At 35.4% G+C, this 22176-nt stretch overlaps 1 protein-coding gene across 9 annotated transcripts in view; it reads left to right on the top strand.

Annotated features, from left to right (window-relative positions):
• Positions 1 to 22176, top strand: part of MAPK10 (mitogen-activated protein kinase 10) — a 323875-nt gene that overhangs the window by 223224 nt on the left and 78475 nt on the right. For 8 of the 9 annotated variants that reach the window (XM_032862314.1, XM_032862259.1, XM_032862248.1 and 5 more), the window contains 5 exons: positions 7855 to 7984; positions 12123 to 12181; positions 13037 to 13175; positions 13889 to 14054; positions 16751 to 16822. In XM_032862314.1, coding sequence (XP_032718205.1) covers positions 7855 to 7984; positions 12123 to 12181; positions 13037 to 13175; positions 13889 to 14054; positions 16751 to 16822 — 566 coding nt within the window. The remainder of the gene's footprint in view (positions 1 to 7854; positions 7985 to 12122; positions 12182 to 13036; positions 13176 to 13888; positions 14055 to 16750; positions 16823 to 22176) is intronic. The other variant, XM_032862324.1, reaches the window with a different exon arrangement.

Here is a 22176-nt window from a genome sequence, read left to right on the forward strand (position 1 = left end):
TACAAAGTCGTTCTTCAGTCAGAATTATTTAGGCTGCCAAGAAAATGTTGATTTCCTGGCTAAAACACCTTTATTTTTTTGATTCAACATCAGATCTGTCTTCAAAATTTTGTAATAATGTGATTCTCACCATGTATGTATGTATAAAAATATTTATTAATTTTGGTACCTACAAATTCTATTTTTTATTGATATATAATTGACATATCATATTTTATGAGTTTCAGGTTTATGCAAATTATATTTTGACTTATAGAATACTGCAATTTATTTGGACCCAATGTGAATTACATTTGTGTTGCAACTAATTCAAATGTTTTTCTATTCCACAGATTTCTTAATTTTAGGAAGAAAATTGTTTTAATGTGATGATATTTTCCAAAATAATTTGTATTTGTGTTATTGTGTTTTTGTGTTATTGAAAAAAAACAAGTAACAGGTCTTCAATGTTATTTTTAAATATTTTATTTTATTTTATTTTACTTTATTTTTTTATTTTATTTCTTTTCAGTGTTCCAGAATTCCTTGTTTATGCGCCACACCTAGTGATCTATGCAAAGTGTGCCCTCCATAATACCGACCACCAGGCTCACCCAACCCCTTCCCCCACCAAAACACTTTTCACTCTATTGTCAGATGTTTCACTTTGAATTTCCGTTAAGTTTTACTTTGAGTCATTGAGTTGTACAAAAAAATCAAACTACTCTTGAAAAGTACTGATTTTATATTTGAAGCATTTGGTAAAATGAAACAAAAATTTAAATGCTTACAAAATTATTTTTCTGCTAATAGAACATATTAGCAGCTTTGCTTAACTTTTTATACATAACCCCCCAAAAACCCCTTAGAGCTGAAAATGAACAGAACTAATTTAGAAAAACAGACATTCGACCTAAATGAAAAGTCACATTTCAAGAGTAATCTGTAAATGTACCTTTTGCAGGTGCATGTATTAAATCACTGTGTTTGGACACAGTCTTCTTGAAATAATTACTGACTTTGAAATAGATACCGACGTTCCTTTAGGAGAATTATTTTCTGGTTTTCATCTGGTTGTGCCCGAGAAAACATAAGAAATGTAAATTCAGTATGTAGTATTTTAATTAAATATGTCATCTCAGTTTTCTTTATTTTTGCCAAAAGGGTTTATTGTAAAGTTAAAGAAGCTTCACTAGACATTAAAAACATAAATAATTATAGCTTTATGCCACATAAATGACAAACATGCATTCCAAGGATATTCTGACTGCTCTCTATGTGCTGTCTCTATGCTCTATAGCAGCCTGGCCAGCCTTACATATTTCATACCAAGCGAAACTGTAAATTCCCAAGTTTCTAACTTACCCTATCAAAGGGCAGCCTGACAGCTTTGTGGATTCTATAGGTTAAAACATGGGTGTGAGCATACATGGGTGGTGCACTGAATGCTGATTAAGGGCAGCAGGGTGGGCATGAGACACCTTGTCAGACGAAGTAAGAGCAAGAGAGGCCGTACCTGCATGCACCCTATAACCCCATCTCACCGAGATGAAGCAGTTCTTCTCTGGGAGCCTTCGGTTTCTTCTCCAATGCCATCATCCTATTTTGATTTCCAAGAATATGGTTGCCTTATGTCTAAGGCAGCCATCTTGTTTAGGTTCATCTGTTTTTGGTGGTGACAAGTATGTTGAGCTGGTCCCATATTCTTCATCAAGGTAGTAGGTCTTTGTGAAATGTCCCCTGTCACCAGTCCACTGAAGGGCTTCAATGCACTAGTTCAGTTTCTAGTGTTTGGATTGTTGCTGCTTTCAATGCTGTCTTCAAGGGAGGGGCTGCTGAGCCCCTTGCTGCCTGTACTTCAACTCTGTTGGTCCTTGAATGGTTTTGGTTGGAATCTATGTCACTAGGCATGGTCATCTAGGTTAGTTTGTTGCAAAGGTGAAATGGCTTTACTCGATGTTGAGCTCTGAGCGCAGCTACTTTTGTCTGTAATTGGACCCTGCCTTTTGCTTAGAGAAAGATCCAGGTGAACTCCACAGCTTATTGCTGTTTGGCCATGAGTTATTGCTTGTCAAATGTTGTATTCCCAGAAAATATCCTATGAGATGGCGACTGCACGCAAGAGATTTATTAGGAAGTATTTCAGCAGTTTACACCTGCGGGAAGGACAAGAGGCACAGAGGCAGAAGTTCAGCTGCAACGCAATCTCAAAGGAAGCCTCTGCTGACCCTACTGATTCTTTCCAGCTGTCCTGTATTGGGATGAGGTGGTCAGGCGTTTACGATGCCATGTTCATCAGTCATTGAGTGAAGGCTGCCCATGAAGAAGTGTAGTCTTTGGTTAAGCATATCTTTGCTGAAATTATACCCAAAGTGGGGTAAGAGCTGAGGGACTGTCTGCTGGCAGCACTCCCAGCACCTGGGATAATAAGTCCTTTATTACTGAAGGGGAATCTTAGCAATGCAGCACAGCACTGGTACTTTCCTTTGATGCACTGAAGGAGCGCTATCATTGGCTTTTTTTTTTTTTTTCTAATATGCTGAGAATCAGTTTGCAGAAAATCAAAAGTCAAAAGTGCCTAGGGTCTATAAGAGTTATAATGTATCCCTAAAAACCAGATACGCCTAATTCTAGACTTTCCATTAATATTTTTATTACTTAAGTCATTATTGCTAAAATTCTATTGCTGTAGTCAAAAGGTTCCCTGACAAAATACAAGCAACCTACTATAGTTAAGCAATTCAATGACAAAAGCGACTAATCAAAAAACCCACTGTTGGCTTTTGATGGGGTGATTTGGGAAGGCTTCTAGTGAGGAGATGATATTTGGGCTGAAACCTGAATTGCAAGATGGAATCAGGTAAATAAGGATGTGGGAAGAGCCTGCCTGGCAGAAGTAGGAATGGTTGTGAAAGTCCTGAGGCAGAGATGAGTTTGGCAGGTTCCCCAACACTGTTCTCCTTAGTGGAATGAATCAGTATCTCCAGAGCATCTCTAGGGACTGTAATGTTTGGGAATAAAAGTAAGATTTTGAAAGGCATTGGGAAGATTTTTTTTTTTTTTTTTTTTTTTTTTTGGTTGTTTTTGACTAAAGTCCTGGCCTTTGGAAAAAGTCAAATGAGAATGTGGGAAAGAGAAAAGAGCAATGAAGAGTGCAGTGTTTACCCCAGGATGGAATCTGGCCTGCTGGGCTATTGTTTAAGACATTTAAGATGCTGCAATGATAAGGTTTTTAAAGTTTTTTTTTTTTAATTTTTTAAGATAAAGTTATCATAAGGCCTAGAGATTTTTTAAAAATTATCTTTTGGCAGGGTGCTTGGGTGGCTCAGTCAGTTAAGTGTCTGCCTTCAGCTCAGATCATGGTCCCAAGGTCCTGGGACCCATGTTGTGCTCTCTGTTCAGTGGGGAGCCTGCTTCTCTCTCTCCTCCCCATTTGCGCTCTCTCTCACTATCTCACTCTCTCTCTAAAGTAAATAAATAAAATTTAAAAAATGAATTATCTTTGGCCCATAAACATGTTAATATGACCAACAATGTTTTAAATGTGAAAGGGAAAGGGAACAAGAAAGATTATCAAATGAATGATTATTTAAGAAGATGAATATTTGTGCAAGAGGTTGTCTGCAATTGCCTAAATATGTTGAGAATAAGAATTGCCTGCAGAGAGGTGTGTGTCCCCATGCATGTGTTTATATAAATATATTCAAGGAAGTTAATTTAACTTTGTAGCATCATTAAATGACAGGAACATAACAACAAAAGGCTACATCTTTCTTTTATAAATAAGCCTGGTAGAAGTGGAGGTGAGTTAGTACTGTGCATCAAGAAATTGTGGAAAATTTTTAGCAAAATTGCTAGAAAGTTGCTGGAAGTTGCTGGAAAATCTTCATAAAGATTTACCTCTTATCTGCATGATGATAAAAGGAAAAAAAAAACTACTTAAAGACAAAAAAGTAAGGTGCTATGAACCAAGACTCTTAAAAAAAATGACTCAAGAGTAACGGAGAACTTTCAGACATCAATTTCTGATGCCAATTTTCAGAGGTATTTGCTAAACTGTTGCCAGTAATCACTGAGGAATTATAGAGGACAGGATGATTGTAGTGTCATCTGGGGTTCATGGCAGGAGACAGAAACATTTAAAGTCGGCAACACGGTAAATTGGGTGCTTTCACAATCATTGGAAGGCTTGGAGAAGTGGCCTTTAGTCTGGGCTTCTTGGAATGACTCCCAGACACTAGAGAGCTAAGTCTCCAGGGGACCTCCCACCTCTGAGTATCCAAGAACCACTGAGCTTCCAGTTATAATACATGATTGTAACTGAGATTTAGGAATCTTAGAGCTGAAACTGTGCCCTTGTTACTACTGGTGTCACTAGTCCGCGATGCTGGTGACTGGGCCCTGGAATCTAGAATCCACTGTTGCCTTTCCTTTAACCCCTCTTCTCACCCAGGAATTTGGATAATGAATGACTGTTTGCAGAAGGAACTTTCACATCTCCATGAGGCCTTGCTTTCCAACCAAGAAACACTAGAAAATGACCACCCTCTCTTTTGCCTTATAAATCTCTCATAGTTGCATCAATGTGGCAGGATCTTATTGGAGACTGGAGCACTAGCTACAAAAGCATCTGGGAATTGTACATTTAACTCCCAAGTCTCTTCCAGCCTAGAAGACATGACACAAGATGGCAAATGGAAATTCAGTGAGCCAAACCAGAGTATTCCATTCAACTGTAGACAGGCAAACATTTTTATTCCTTTAAAGAGAAGAGAAAGATTATAAGAGACATCTGCTGAGCTTGACATTGACCTTAGTATTGGTTAGAAAAGATACCATTTGTGAGCTATTAAGAAAGGATGTAGCAACCACGGGAATAAAGCATTCATTAAAAATAAATCATACTGGATAACTTATTAAAGTGTTAGTAGATCCAAATGGCTTAATATATCTAGATTTTAATAAAGCTTAACTTTTTGCCCTAGACTTTTATATCATGGGACAAACTTGGGAAATACAGTCAAGGGAGTGATATAGTTAAGTGGATTTGTAGTTAGTAGAAAGATTAAAAACTGATGATTAGTAGTAGATATATGTCCAATTGTAGCACATGCCATAGGAAGTTCTATTTTATCCCCCATTACATAATGACTCCTACAAGAATACTGATTTTAAAAATAGGAATGGTTATTATTTATTAAGAGCTTACTCTTGGTGAGGCACTGTAGATACATTATTGCCTCTTTTACTCATTGCAGTAGTCTTGTCAGGCTGTTATCTCCATTTTAAATGTGAGGAAACTAATGGCAGAGAGTGTAAGTGGCTTGCCCCTAGCTTCACATCTAGTAAGCAGCAGTGCTGAGATTCATACCTAAAATAGCTTCAAGGAAGAGGTACTAGTGTGGAGAAAACCACAACATTTCTGGGAGACACTGGTCAGAACTTGCCAGGAACCCCAGAGCATGGCATTTTCTCAGGCATTCCACATGAGGTTGGAAGATGGCCCACTGTCCTTCGGGATCTGGCTGGTATCTCAGGGACTCAAACTCACACTGACAAACATCCACTAGAGGCTCTATAAAAAAAACAGATGCTGATTTACTAACTCATGAGAAATGCAATAGTCAAGCTGATCAAATATAGGTAATATGCCTGCATGCAAAAATCTGAGGGAGAGTGTGATCAGAATGTTGACTGCAGAAGGTAGACTCAGCCTCATCAGGGGATGCTGGTCAGAATGCTAACTGTCCACATTTTCTGCCAATCAAAATACAGATGTACACATCTGCTTGACTGACTGGGTCCCTGGACCTATGTGGAAGGGCACTTCTTCAGTCAGACGTGCCAGAATTTGCCTTTCTGATTCCTTTCTAAGGCCCACATGACTGATTGTTATTCTTTCTTTAGATAATTTAATGACTTCACCTAAGTTGTTTTGGCCTAAAATTTATTCTTTCTTTTTAAGGTGACTGTTTTAATTGATTTTCTGCTGATACAATTTCTTAGCTACAGAAAACAAATTTTATTTCTGTGTTTCCAAATTCACTGTTGTTCTTGGGCACTACTGAAAAGATGTAGGTCTATTTGACTGTTTCCTTTACTTGTGCCGCCATTGGTAGGTTCACAAGAACAGCAGAATCAGTGCTGACCTGAATAGTTTGAAAGCAGCACAGGTTTTTAAAAAGACAGTACTTTTAATTAACATAGGTTCACTGTGAATCAATAGTGTGTGATATTGTTATCAAAAAGCCAAGGCAGACTTAGCTTTATTAACTGTGTCGGTGGAGTGACGGAGCTAGTGAATGAACAAAGAAGTTGATAGCACTCCCCTAATCTTCAGTGATACTCCATGCCTAGACTCACGATGTTTATTCAGTTCAGGATCCACATTTTCAGATAACAACAGACTGGAATTTATTCAGAGGAAACTGACCAGATGGTGATAGGACCTGAAATCACATTCTGACAAATTGTGGTAGGATGTTAGTAATGTTTAGCTTGAGAAAGAAAAGACTTAGGGGAAAAAATAAGAGGAGCCAAGAGCTACTGGGTGCTTATAGACTAGACCAAGGGTTGTGCTCATTCCTTTAATGGATTTCAGATATTATAGATATGCCACAATGGAAAAGGGACTACTCTGCTTCAAGAGTTACCCTGGTAGGCGGAGAAAGTCCCTAGAAACCATAGAGGCAACTTTGCTTATTAGAATAATGACATTTCTAACTCTCAACAACATAATGAGCCGCCTCAATATTAACACATCACGATTTTGGAGATGCTCAAGTAGAGACTGGCCAAACTTTTTATGGAGATATTTTGGAGGAGAATAAGTATCAAATGGAAAAATAAGTATTAAATGGACACGGGGACTGGATGAACTATAAGACCTTGTCCAATCTTATCCTGCTAGTCATCATTATCTTACAATACAGTAACCCCTTTTTGATGTTTTAGTTTAGTGGCATGAACACTGCATAGTTAATGCCACTTCCAAGTCAACAGATCAATTGTAGAGAACACTGATTGCTGCATTCCTTCCTGGCAATTAAGACAAAATCCAACACCATCTGAAGCCGCAAGGATGGGGGAGCAGAAAATCTGTGAGTGAGTCATTAGGTATAATACCAAGAAGAGACTCAGTTCCTTATTTGATCCCCAGACCCACATATTGTGAGTGTGGGAGAAACAGTCCTGTATGTGGATTGCTTTTCAAAGCATGGCAAATTTTCACTCTCAAATAGTTTGAAAGCATCAAATGTTAGTGGCATTCATTCCTGTCTTTGTATTTAAATGCAGTTATTTATGCTTCTAAAAACCCTATGATTACATTCCTTATTTTGAGCTTCATTATTATTAATGTGCACACTTCACCATCAACCAACATTTACATTCATGGCAATGAATGTCATACCTTAGAATATGGTTCCTGTGAATGGGAAAGAATAATGTTCACTTAAAATAACCAAACAACAATGGAGTTTTATAGCTAGAGAAAACCTAAATATCACATATTATTAGATGAGAAATTCAAGCTCAGAGAGATTAAATGACTTGCCACATTCACATGGCTGGACCAGTAGAAAGCAGAGCACTTTCCTTTTTTTCTTTTGTCTCCCACTCAAGGAGGCAGTTGTATGCTGTGGTTTTTTGGCAAGATACTCTCCTTTTTTTCTTTTCTTAGCAAGTAGAATGGTTTGATACTAGTCACTTCTAGTTCTTTATTCATAGCCTAATTGGCATGGGACCTGAGGAGAAAGTATCAGAGAAGGATTTCAAAATAGTATTTTCTTTACCCATCCCCTTACTCATATTAGTCGGCAGAAACTCTAAGGGCTTCTTGGTTCCTAACTCTGTATTGCTCTTGGATCCCTGCAGTGCTGCGTATGATGCTGTTCTTGACAGAAATGTGGCCATTAAGAAGCTCAGCAGACCCTTTCAGAACCAAACGCACGCCAAGAGAGCTTACCGGGAGCTGGTCCTCATGAAGTGTGTGAACCATAAGAACGTGAGTCGTTATTTTTAACCCTCTGGCAGTGGGAGGCTGTGAGATTGGAGAAAGAACATCCGTGTGCCAACTTGAGTAGGAAGGGCTTTCTTTACTTTGTCATTTCTGCCTGTTAAGATTGTTTATCCTTCCATATGTTACATTTGATTTCATTGTCCTCATGATGGCTTTCTGCTTAAAAATCATCTCAAAACCATATGGTGGAAGAGGGGATAAATTTGATAGATATTTCCTGCTGTGAAATTAACCATATTTGGTTATCTTGTTCCAAAATAACCAGAGGGCTCCAGACTTCTTCCAAAGTAATCAAAAGCAAACAAATACAAAGCCAAAAAATATCCTGCAGAACATTATATTTCTTTATAATTTAAATTTAATTATTAATGGGTGAAAATTTTTATCTCCTTTTTCCTTTAGCTATAGTCTGGCAGTGGCCTTCGAATGTTCACTCTGCTTCAGCATCTTCTTTTTTTAGGGCTGGGCCTATGTGTGGCGACATGTCTGCAAAGGCCGTCAGGACAGGATCATCAAGACCTTTTCTCATGGGAACTAAGTAGGGTATACCATCATAGGACTTTCTTCAACTTCAGAGTATAAGCTTCTTCCACTACAGACAAAGGCTTCTAGAATTCTTTCTATGCTCCCGTTCTTCTTAGTAAGGGTACATGTGAGATCACTCATTATTTTAATAATAACTATTATTAATAAAGAATTTATAAATATGGTGCATATAACTTATTACATCTAAACGTATGATGAAAATAAATGATAAATTATTATACTAAAACTGTAACAATAGCTATCCTAACTCCCTGCAAAGTTTTTAAGTATGAAAATCACATAAGATATGTGAAATTATAAGCACAGTTTTATAACAAGGGAATTTGTCATGAGGCCAACCATCTCTCACTAAGAAGAAGCAAATGAATATATGAGAGTTTAGTTGGAAGATATTTGAAATACAAATACGTGGATTGTTTCTCCAGTGACAGTGTTTCTCTTTTCCTCTATCATTCCACTGACTTCGCAATTCAGCCATTTGACACATAGTTGTTAAATAAATGAAATGTGCCCCATGTACAGATGTAGATGCTAAAATTACAGTAGTGGAGATAACAGAAGCTAATCCCTGCCTGTGTGGAGCTCATGTTGTACTGGTGAAAGAAAAAGACCATCCGGAAAATAGGCAAATGTAGAGAATGTCAGATGGTGATAAGCACTATTAGGGAAAACAAGGTGAAGAAAGAAAATTCTAGTCAGTGCTGGGTGTGTGGGCTTACTTTTTATTTTTTTTTTTTTTTAAGATTTTATTTATTTATTTGACGGACAAAGATCACAAGTAGGCAGAGAGGCAGGCAGAGAGAGAGGGGGAAGCAAACTTCCCGCTGAGCAGAGAGCCTGATGCGGGGCTCGATCCCAGGACACTGGGATCATGACCTGAGCCGAAGGCAGAGGCTTTAACCTACTGAGCCACTCAGGCACCCCTGGGCTTACTTATTAAAATAGAGTGAGCAGGAAAGGTCTCACTAAAGAGGCAAATTTTATGAAGAATGCACCCATCTCTAATTTGACCATGCAAGGAACATGGTACTTCTAAAAAGGAATATATAAATCATGGAAAGGATGATTCATAAGAAAAGTCATTCTACTAAAGCAATTTATTCTGCCCGTATGTTAAATAAAGGCAGGAACAAGATTAACACATAGCCAATGCAATCTATTTTTATGATAGCAGACAGGATGAGAAATCCCATGGGCAATGGAAAATGGATAGATGCAAGCAATGAAGCAACTGTATGGGAAATTTTGATAGTTTGTGACTTCATATATTTACATTTCCCTAGTCTTCCTTCTAACCCCCATAATGCAATAAACGCACTGTAGAGAAATTCCCGTGTATCTGGTGAATTTGAGGGAATCCTACTCCCTGTTCTTGACTGAAATGTAGAGGTTCACATTTATGATACCTAAAAAGAAGTTCCCAATTGAAAGGATTATTTGTAAATGGCTTTCTACCTGCTACCCCCCTTTTGTGTATGTCAATGTGCCCTTCTGCACGTCTGTGGAACTAATTTTCTGGAACTCATTAACAGAAAGGAAGTTCACTCACAACCAAATGGAAGTTCCACATTCGTACTTGTGATACTAAATAAAAGCAGTCAGAATTCAGAACTCTGTAAATGCTGTGGAAAGTAAAGTAAAACATTAAAGTAATCCCAACTAAATCTTTAATAATAGAGAAGAGAATGCATTTAGAAAATGAATGCTTAATTCTAGGAAGTGAGAGCTAATGTGATTGTGGGGCCAGAAAAAACACTGATTCATATCTGCATTTTAAGATGCTACAATAGGGGTGCCTGGGTGGCTCCGTGGGTTAAGCCTCTGCCTTCGGCTCAGGTCATGGTCTTGGGGTCCTGGGATTGAGCCCTGCATTGGGTTCTGTGCTCAACAGGGAGCCTGCTTCCCCTCTCTCTCTCCACCTGCCTCTCTCCTGTGTGATCTCTGTCTGTCAAAAAAAAAAAAAAAATCTTTAAAGATGCTAGAATAAAGGAACCTAATCAGATTCCTGTGTGAAATTGTTGAAACAAAATGAAAATACCTGTGATGTGATTTTTTTAATGACACAGTTTCCAAATGATTAGTAGAAGACATTAGAATTTACAAGGGAGAAAGAATAGAGGGAAATCAGAGAAAATGAAGCTATAAAACAAGGGACTAGGAAATGGGAAAATAAGAATACATAGTGGAGAAGTTACCTTTTAAAATAATCTTGATTTACGCAAAATTGTAATGCTATTGTCTAAATTAATTTTGGACTAGCTAGATTATTCATTTTCCAAGTGATACAGGTTAACATTTTTCCATATTTAAGGGTTGTTTGTGTATGGGGTGTGTGTGTGTGTGTGTGTGTGTGTGTGTGTGTGCCTGTGCACAGTCTCTAATGATTTTGTTTGAACAAATACAAAAATGAATTAATTTGCAAGATTGATGAAATACTAGAAAAATGGCCCACCAAATACGTGTGATATACACAATGAAAGATGTATCGCAAAGACATTTTTCAGCATAACACTATCAGTTTACAGAGTAAGATACTTTGTGATTTTTTTGTCAATAATTCTTCAACAAATGCAAGCTACATGTGGCCTAAAGCATTCCCTGGATTTGACTGCATTTCTCAGATATTTAAAATCACTTCATATGTTTCCATACCACTCATAAAATTTACTAAAATTTATTAATTCATAGCTTAAAATGTTTAAATCTGAAACTTGTTCTTGTCCAGTTTTTGTGAAATAGTTGATTCTATCTTATGAGTAGAAGATTGTTATCCATATTTTAAAATTTTTATTTTGTACTGGCACATTAGTAGAGAATATTTAGCTGAAAGGATATTTTGAGTTGTTTATATATGCAGTATATTTGGAAATGTGACAAAGTTTTTTTTTTTTAATTTACTTATGTTAGAGGGTAAACCTCTTTGCTACCTAATACATAAAATAAACAAAACAGGAAACAAAACATTTAAGAAACAGAATTTTGATAAATTTTTAAATATATGTTCCACAAAAATTCACAGTGATAGCATCTAGAATATACCTTTTCCCAACCTATCATTATAGCTTAGTTTAAATAATATTTGTGTGTGAAATAGAAGCCAAAAAACCAAATAGCAACACACAAAAAAATCTTAAGTTAGAGAACCACCTCATTCATTTGGAGGAAAAACATGACCTTGCTACATCTTGGTGGGTGTTTTGCTGCTGCCCATTTTCTTACATGGCTTTTCTTCTTTTTTTGTTTGTTAATTACTACTCTGTATTCTACCAAGGAGGAGCACACTCTAGGCAATATTTCAATTATATACCTTCTCTGACTCCTCCTTTTGTCTAAGAACTTAAGCTTTTTAATTATATTTAACTTGAAGACATACATCATGTATCCTTTCTGAATACATTTTTCTGTGTTCTGTGAGACTGTTGCAGAAATTTTTTTCCAACTTTTCTCTTTCTATGGTAGCACTAGTGTATGACTTTGAGTTGAGTTAAATACTCATTTAAATATGCTTTTTAAATAATTAATTCTCTCCCTTTTTCTTTCTCTCCTTCCTCTGTCCCTTCCACTGTTTTGTTTCCAGATTATTAGTTTATTAAATGTCTTCACACCCCAGAAAACATTGGAGGAGTTCCAAGATGTGTAAGTAACAAAACTCATGAAGGAAGGGAGAGCATAGCACTCAAACAACTCAAGGGAAATTGACAAAATCAATGGATGAAATCCCTTGTAGGGATTGAAGGGAGATAAGAGCTAATAGCAAATGAAAAAGATCCAGTGATGGAACAGAAGATTCTATTTCTGGTGTTACTTCCTGGAAAGACACTTCTGCTTCTGTCTGGTCTTCTGGTGCTTATGCTTTATTGTCCAATATTCTTGATTTAATCAGAGAAGATTTATTATTATGTATTTTTATTATTAATCGACTTTGAGCTTTCTAGAATGACTCTATTCACTTTGAGAAATAAATTATAAGACGGCCATGTTAAAAATCATTTAAAAGTCCTTATTTCTATTTCTGTGGTACCTTTGATTTTGTGCAAAAAGAATCTATCTAAAAGTAAAGTGACAATAACAGAGGAGAGAAAATGAATCTTAGTACGTTGTCTTCTTTGACACAGATACATGGCATTTAGTGGAAGATGCTATTCTGATTTTTTTTTCTTATTTGTAATCATAATATTGAAGAAAGAATTCAGGGAATTTGAAGAAAAGTGAGGACAAGATGAAGGTAGAAAACATATGGGTAGGGGGAAAATAGAAAATATATGAGCAGAAACCACACACTAATAAATGCCACTTCTGCTAGTAACCTTGTGGTAGAGTTAGCATGGCTAACATGTGGGCAATACATGAAAGTTTTTCATAATCTTAATTCGGTCAAAGGTAGAGCTGGGAAGTTTGGAAGACTTACGGATTTAGGAGGGGATTCTGACCTCTTTGAAGGACTTCACAGATCTTGTGATTTAGAACTAACCTTGTGGATTTACTTTCCAGTTACTTAGTCATGGAACTGATGGATGCCAACCTGTGTCAGGTGATTCAGATGGAATTAGACCACGAGCGAATGTCTTACCTGCTATACCAAATGTTGTGTGGCATCAAGCATCTTCATTCTGCTGGAATTATTCACAGGGTAAGACCACCTCCTCCAGAAGTATAATTAAGGTATTTCTGGAGAAAAGAAAGAGCAACTGTAGGTTATTTTCTTTATGTAGAAAGGGTAAGTTGAATATAATCTACTTCCTCATTTCTTTTAAAATAGAATTAGCACAAAGTTCACTAATGTGTAGAAGAAAATTTAAGTGATACTGTAGCTGCTTTTGTTTTGCATTTTGTTTCAGTGCATTGAGAGTCAACTTCTGAGAAGCTTCATGTTTTCTAGTCCCTTGATTGGCAGAGGTCATATGTGCAGCTGAAATAAGACTGTTCATTTCCACAATTTGTCTCTGGCAGCATAAAGACAGCTTCCCTGATTTGCTCTTCTGTCAGGCCTAGAAATGAAAAATAAGCTGAAAGGTCTATGTTGCCACAAGGAGAAACCTAACAATGAAAAAAATGATATGTCATTTATTCTAAAACCTCCTCCCAAGATGAGTCTAAATTATAAAATTGATAGTCTAATTCTTTTCTGGGTTTAAGAAGTTTTTGAAGATATCTTAAAAATATCAAAAAACCAATTGTAAACTTCTTTCAGAGCAGTAATCATTTGCTTCATATAGCGCTTTGCAGTCAAGGAGGGGGGCCCTAACAGTACTATTGCAAGACTGCCATATTGATTGAGTAGATAGAAATTATATGTTTTATTTGCTGCTGGCTTTTAATTTCTTCTCTTGTTCCTATCGTCAGGATTTAAAACCAAGTAACATTGTAGTCAAGTCTGATTGTACATTGAAAATCCTCGACTTTGGACTGGCCAGGACGGCAGGCACGAGCTTCATGATGACTCCTTATGTGGTCACACGTTATTATAGAGCCCCCGAGGTTATTCTGGGAATGGGCTACAAGGAGAACGGTAAGAAGGCTTCGGCACAGCAGTCACAGAAACCATGAAGAAAATGTGTATACATGTTAGATGGCCAAGGGCAATGTTCTTTCATGTATATGTATATATATTTTTAATAGGACTGCCAACGTTCATATTTAGAAGGTTTTTAAAAATACTACTAGGAAGAATCACTCGTTAAAAATGAGAAGGATGTTTCTGAAAAGTAAGCTTTGCCATACGAGCACTAACATGTTATGGCCAAAAAGAACTGTGGATAGAATCTGATTAAACAGTCAAGCAGGTATTGATTAGCACATATGCTGGAGTTATTGAGACAAATTGCTATCTGAGTTGCAGCTTAGCTCTAAGTGAGTATGAATACAGGAAATAGTCTTTTGCATTAAGCCATTTGGCATTGTAGCTATCTTAGGTTGATGGCTCTAGTCCTAGGAAAAGACAAAAAGATGTCACAAATCCTTGGAGCAAGAATCTTATAAATGCTCAAAGAATAGTCAATTTAGAATAATCCAAATTGTTCAAGTTGGATAAGAGTTTCTTTAATCCCTTAAACTGCTCTGTGAGTAATATTTAGGATAGCAAATACCTAGTAAATTTTTATAAGTTCCAAATTATGGAGAAAATATTCAATTTTATATTATTGCTTTCATTAAAAAAATCTAGTATTCATGAACACTTTTAAAGAAAAGAATCTTCAAAATGCATTGCAATTTGATTTTATTAAAGGCTTTATAAAACATCTATTAGAATGCATTGCCATATATTATTTTGAAAAGACTACCTCTAACAAGTAATGTAACATATTAAAAAATATATCTAATATATATAAGAATTAAAATTGTTGTAAATTAGGATTGGATGTATGTGCTCAATGTATCTTGCATGGTTACTTTATGTTTTATTCTATTTAATTCCTAGCAGTCTATTTTTATAAATTTTATAATTTATAAAATTATAAATTATCCATTTATTTTTACATGCAGGTTCTACAGGGTGCATTTATGAAAATTCCCTGGCCACCAAAGTTTTAGTAACTTTCTTTGTGTACTTTCAGATTAGAAGAAGGCCAATACTTCTGTGCATTTGTGCAGAGGAAAGGGAGAAGTCAGGTCTTAGGAAGGTCAGGTTCATTTTGGTGAACGATGGCAGGATTCTGTTACCTTTTAACTTGGAAGAGGCAAATCTACTCCTCTTCCCAAGGTCTAATATCACATCTAACTTATTTGGAAAAGAAGATATTTGTATACATTTTTCACCGGCTGTTTGTAAAAAAAAAATCAAAGGGGAACCAATTTTAAGAAATCAAGACATCAAACATCTACAGAGCTCTGGGGGTAGGGTCTGAGTTTTCCTATCATGGTGTTATGGATCTTTGCTGCACAAATGGCATGTAATTTCCTCCTTTTTCCCTCCCTCACCAGAAAAGGTTGCAAGTTACTGCCTTAATTTTTTTTTACTTCTCTAGATCTGTGAAGGCATAGCTAGCACCCTTGTGCTGCCCTCTTGCCTATGAGAGGAAGGTTATCATGCAGAAAACCCGCTTGTTCCTCTATCAGGCATGCCCAGCTATCCCATGCACCTAACCCTGCCTTCCTTCCCCAAAAAACATTTCAGCCTAATGTTTTTGCCCCAAAGTTGCCTTGGTCCTTACTAAAAAGCAAGCTGGAAGACGGTAAAGATTGGTAAGAGAAGGTGAAGCATGTTTGGTTAACAAGTATGACAATTGAGAAATAAACAATACAAACAAACAAAACAATTTTTTTTTTTTTTTAAGATTTTATTTATTTGTCAGAGGGAGAGGGAGAGAGAGCAAGCACAGGCAGACAGAATGGCAGGCAGAGGCAGAGAGAGAAGCAGGCTCCCCACTGAACAAGGAGCCCGATGCGGGACTCAATCCCAGGAGGCTGGGATCACAACCTGAGCCGAAGGCAGCCGCTTAACCAACTGAGCCAACCAGGCGTCCCACAAACAAAACAATTTTTAAACACTTTTAATACCTTTACACTTTACTTCCAGATGACTCCATTATACATGTGCTAATTGATCATATCTTTGTTCTTGAAATACTTCAAATAGAAACTAAAACTGATGTTTATTTACAAGGATAACTTCTGAAGGAAAAACTAAGTCCCAAACACCAGGAATTCCAATACTCCTGCCTTTAAACCACGGTTCTAGCCGTTTCCTAGTTTCTTGGATTTGCTTGCGTGTACATTGTTTTGAACGAACCAACTAAAAAAACAAACAAACAAACAAACAAACAAAAACAAGGGAACAAAAGAGTGGTCTCTTGTTGCCCTATTCCACGTAACTGAGTAGAATAGAAAATGGAAAAGGTTGATTAAAATTATTTTTGCTATATCCAGCAAATAGTCAAAAACCCCCTATCTCTTTTAGCCACCACCTGCTATGGAGATGCATTTGGTGTCGTTTCTGTTTTTCCATGTCACCTCTTTGGCACTGGCACTACAGAGGTGATCTGAGGTACTCATAACGTAATTTTCAAAAATTAATATGAGTTCTCATACTAAACATTGCTAATGTACTATTACAGTGTTGGTTTTGATTTCGGTGTAACTTTTGGTGGGAGACAAAAATTGTACCTTCTAATCAAACTGTTCTTTTTTCCTCCTCCTTCAGAGATCAATTATCTTAGTTAACTTTACTTTCCTCCCTTTTCTTCACTTCCCTCTCTCCTGTTCTAGTGGATATATGGTCTGTGGGATGCATTATGGGAGAAATGGTTCGCCACAAAATCCTCTTTCCAGGAAGGGACTGTATCCTTGTACCTTTTGCTGCAGCTTTACCTGTTCTGTTCTCTCTCCCTTTAAACACATAATGATTTTACCAGGAGAGTAAAGATAGAAGCAAAAAGTTGGGTAAGTGGTGTCATTGTGATTAAAAAACAAAGTGATGATTTATATAACCTGACCAGTACTGAACACTCCCTGCTGCAATGATCTGTTTTAATTATTTTAATTAAAATTTTAATGGGCTTTTTTTTTCTGGAAATTACTTTCTTGTCTGTAACTCAAAATAACATTACTATTTTTTTGTAAATAAGAGAAGTCACCAAATCCCAAATTATTAAAATGTCTTTATTTTTATAACTAGCAAAAAGAGTTACTATTTGCAAGTATTTTCCATCTTTTTTCTAAAACCATTTTATGCTTCTACAACATTTAGGCATAATAATTTCTCTCCTTGCTGACATCCTAAACTTCTGTCTAGTTTCATTGATTTGAATTACTCTTGACACTGTCCAGTCTTAAATAGGTCAATATAGCATATCCTCCTTAAAACTTGAACTTCCACATTTAAAAATCATAATTATTATTCAGATTGCCAGAGATCAGCAGGGTTTAAAATAGGCTTCCCATACTTGACTTGGAGATATGACTGAGACCCAGATAATTGCTTTTCCAATGAAATTTAAAATTTTAAGAAGTAATATTTATTCAACTTCTACCACTAAATCCTGTACTAGATTCCATCAGAAATTTCTTGGAGAGCTATCTGTGATTTAGAATTATTAAGTGAGCTTGCATATTTCTGGAATGACCAAAAGTTCATTCTCAAACAATGTCACATATTAGTGTTTGCAATATGTAGGTAATAAAGTTTATATATTAATAGAGAATATATTTTATACATATAGAAATACCCTCATAACACACAATCATGCAAATCTAGGTGGAACTGTTGCCAACTTTAACAGTGATAATGCAAGATTGCGTTTAGTATATTTACTATATATGAAATTTTTTAGAAACTCACAATAAATATGTGGTCTATAACTCTATTAAATATTGTATCTGATTAATAAGAAAACTCTATTAAGGAACTCTTTTATTATGTAAGAAAGATTATGGTTATTATTTAGTAGATTCAATGAGAAATTTATACTATCATGAGCACTCATTTCTGTAGGCATTTATTTATTCTGCTGGGTATTAGTAAAATATTCTCTAAATTCCAATTGTAAAGCAAGAGTAATGACATCTTCTAAAACTATACTGTCCATTAGGTAACCACTAACCACATGTAGCTATTCAGTACTAAAATTATGATTAGTCTGAACTGAGGTTTATTTTATGTGCAAAATGCATACTAGATTTTGAGGATATAAAAAGAAAGCATATAAAATATCTCACTTTTTATGTTGCTATTAAAATGACAATACTTCCTTTTACTTTTATTTTATTTTAAACTATTTATATTTTGAGGACAAATTAAATATCCAAGGTAGTTGAATTGAATAATATAATTTAAACTCATATTTAAATGTACTGACTTCATATAAACGTAGGAGTGTGTGTGTGTGTGTGTGTGTATGTGCTTTTTTCTTTGGGGTATAATATATTTCAGACCAAAAAAAGGAACTTCTCAATCAGTACTCAAAGTGAAGTTGCACAGCTATGTCTTTATAATGCACTGGTTAGTGGAAGATAAAAAGTCACAAAATATCTCATTTCCATGTGATGTTATTATAAGTCACTTGATTTCCATGTGGCCTGGTTCTCTGAGATCTACTATAGCTCTTCAGACATTTATCAGGATTACTTTTCTCCTATTTTAGCAGTATTAAATTTGAAAGCCAATAAAATTAGAAAAAGTCAAAGTATTTTCTAGCCCAAAATGTCTTTCAGGAAAAAAAGCAAACAAAGATAATAACATCATATTGATAATTCTCCATTCTTCCAATGATTGTTTTCTTGGAGGTCTTTTTTCCCTTTATTAAAGTTTGTTTCAGGAAAATATTTAGAACTGAGAGTAAATTGTGCTAAGATCAGCACATAAAATGTATATCCTTGAAAAAAGTGATCCTATAAAATGAATAAACTTTAAAACAAAAATTTAGATTGTGATAAGGGTTTGTATTCGGTATTCCTTTATCTCGTGATGATCATATAAAATAATGGTCTTTGATAGCCTACTGCCATATATGATAATGAGCTTGCATACAGACTTAAAAGTCAATGGAAAAGTTATGTAAAGACATTTATAGTGGAAAACATCTTGTTTAAGTTAAATTTTACTTAAATATGAGTAAATGATTTCCAGATAAAATGTGTTAGAAGAACTGCAATTTTTCTGGAAATGTTTCCACTTAGATTTAAATCCTTAGTTCATTTTACCTTTAATTAAAATGATAATTTAATATCTTAAGTCATGACCACATTTAAAAATTAAATTGTAGCATCCCTATTAAACAGTGGATTACTGTACTCAGTGTTTTTGAGTGGAATTGTTTCATTAATCTTTACATGAAGCTACAAGTTTATGATTAGAGCTTCCCACCAATAGTCGAAATATCAGAGCATTGAATTAATTTCACTAACCATGATGATCAGATACAAGATTTGGGATTGATGGAGTATTTATGGAGAGACAAATCATACCAACATTTTAGCATATTTTAATGATTCCAGCCTGTACTGACAGTAATAGCAAAGTGTAGTATATGCTAAGTGGTTTCTCCTGAGACTCTTCAGAGATGTAAAAAAAAAAAGCAATCATAAGTTCCTGTGACTTTCCCTTATAATTATTCAGAGTAATTTCTATTAAATTTTTCTGAGGGTGAAAAATTATATGATAATACTCTATCATCATGATCGACATTATTCTTCTCTCCCACAGAACTTTTTAACATTCTCTTTCTTAATCTGAACCTACAACAAAAGTAGTAAAACACCTTGACAAATTGGGAAATCTTATGAAATTATTATTTATGACTGAAGTTTTACCTATTTTCCTGCATTAAAATGGTCTTTGCATTTTGAGAAACACTGTGTTTCTGAGCTACTGATATGATCCAGATGATATCACAGGGTAGTTTCTTGATTATTAAAGTCTTGGCAAAATACACACATACATACACACATATGTACACATACATACATACGTATTTGCTTTTCCATTAATTAATTTTTTGATTTTTTAATATCCAAAGGATTATTTATAAAATATTTGTTTTTATCATGTGAACAGTTTAATTATACAAACATACACTATTACACAGTCAATTTTTATTATAGTGTTATGATTAAAACCTATTTCATAGGCTATATATTGACATATGGTATTACTAAAAATTCTTCGGCCCATGACAAATTTCAAGTTAACAGTAAATATATGATGTCCATTATCTTCTTTAGTCCAATGGTCATAAAAGAGGTACCAGTCACTTTGCATTTCATTCAGATTTTGTTTCTTTCAACAATATATTATAGTAAAGTTATGCTGTCTTAGAAGTTGTGGTTTTTTTTTTTAAAGGACATTTAGTCCCTGACTCCCTCCCCCACCCCAATTCCAAAGGGGGCATGCCATATTCTGGATTACTGAAGTTTCATAATACCAGTAGAATTTTCATATAATACAAATTCTTTCTTAAAGCCTACTTCTTTTAGATATATTCTTTTTACATTTTTTTTCTTCCATTCTACTTCAAATGGCAAGAACTTCTTCAAGCAAGACTTGTGAAGCCCTTTATCTAGAGTTCTTGGCCAGAGTTCCTTGGACCAGGGGGATATTAAAGAGAGGCACACTGTATTCATTTGAAATTTCTAGACTTCAAGTATATTATCTTCAATTAAGGCCAAATAGCCCCCTTTTCTTTTCCCTCTGAAGACATGAGAAATTTCAGTTAGGATGAAAATGACGTACATATAAACTTGCCAAAGAGCCAAGTTATTAAAGAACAGATAAATGATTTGTCAAAAATGTACTTGAGTAAATAAGGAAAACATCCTCAAATTTAATGACTGTCATAGCTTTTCTAAGCTTGAACATGAAAATTAGGAATAGTCAAAGTAAAGTGAATCAAAGTGAACCTCTAATGCAGAGAGATATTCTTACTCCTTCTTACCTCTTTGAAATAATCATGCTTACTTTCTAATAAACTTTTGCAGCTAATACATTACTATAGTCTGAGGCTAATATTATGGTAATACAGTATTTTCTCAAACCATATATGATTTATGACTTTAAATAAAGGTATGAAGTAAAACTTCAGTCATTCTTTCATACCCTTAAACACATTGCAGATAATCATGAACATTAAAAAACTTTTCACTTTTATTTCTTTGTACTTGTTTAAAAGAATATATTTTTACCATTAATTTGTTTACTACTCTTTTATTATTATTTTGAGAAAATCTGAGTAAGACAGGAATCACTAGATTGGTAACTCCAGATAGAGGTGATCTAGAAAGATGGAAGGGGGACACAATTCTAAGAGGAAAATCCCTCTTGCAGGAAGTTGAGACTAGACCAGAGTACAGCAGAGGGCAGGAGAAGGCATAAGGTCATAAAAAGAATTCACGGTGATATATTGCAAGGAAGCAGCAACCCAGGATGGACTTCCTTCCATCCTGGAATGGAAGGAATGGAAGACAAGAAATTGAGGATCTGGACCTTGACCCCTTGATGTCCAGGAGAGGAGCTGCTGAGGGCTAGCTTTCGCAAAGCTCTGCTAGGAGTACTCAGAAATTCTGTCTCCCAGAAATGCACGCAGAAAAGTTTAAAAGCATATTATTTTTTCCTGTTCCTCTACAGTTTTATAAACAGAATACTGAGTGATTTTTTTTTTAATGAAGTGAAAAATATCAAGGGGGAAAAGCCACAAACAATAAAATACATTCTTTCGTCATTACTGTGATATTCCATTCAAACTGTCCTGGCCTCAGGTGGCCCTTAGGACAGTTTGTGAACAGTGATACCTTCTGTGTGCAACCCCCTTTCTTCCTTCCACAGTCCACTGAAAGTCAAGTGCATACTGGAATAGGGCTCCAAGAACTGGCTTCTGGTCCTGTTCTGTTTGGTCATGTGACCTCCTCTAAATTTTAATTTACTTTATAAAATACCTCCTCTCCTTATCTTACAGGATTGCTATGGAGATAAAACATTAGATGTTTACAAACATACACATACCTGTAAATACCTTCAAAGCTAAGAAACACAATATTTATTTTATAAAGTTAATTAGATTGGGGACACTCCAGCCCAGATAACCTTCAAATTGAATTAGATAAACTATAAAAAAATGAAAATAACTGAAAGTCTACCTAGAATAAAAAATTTCTCTCAAAGGATGTGAAATGAAAATTATCTGTGAATTAGACAACAGTAA

This window comes from Lontra canadensis, unplaced genomic scaffold (assembly GCF_010015895.1).
Source record: "Lontra canadensis isolate GAN:19392208 unplaced genomic scaffold, GSC_riverotter_1.0 scaffold1, whole genome shotgun sequence".
Taxonomy (NCBI): Eukaryota; Metazoa; Chordata; class Mammalia; order Carnivora; family Mustelidae; genus Lontra; species Lontra canadensis.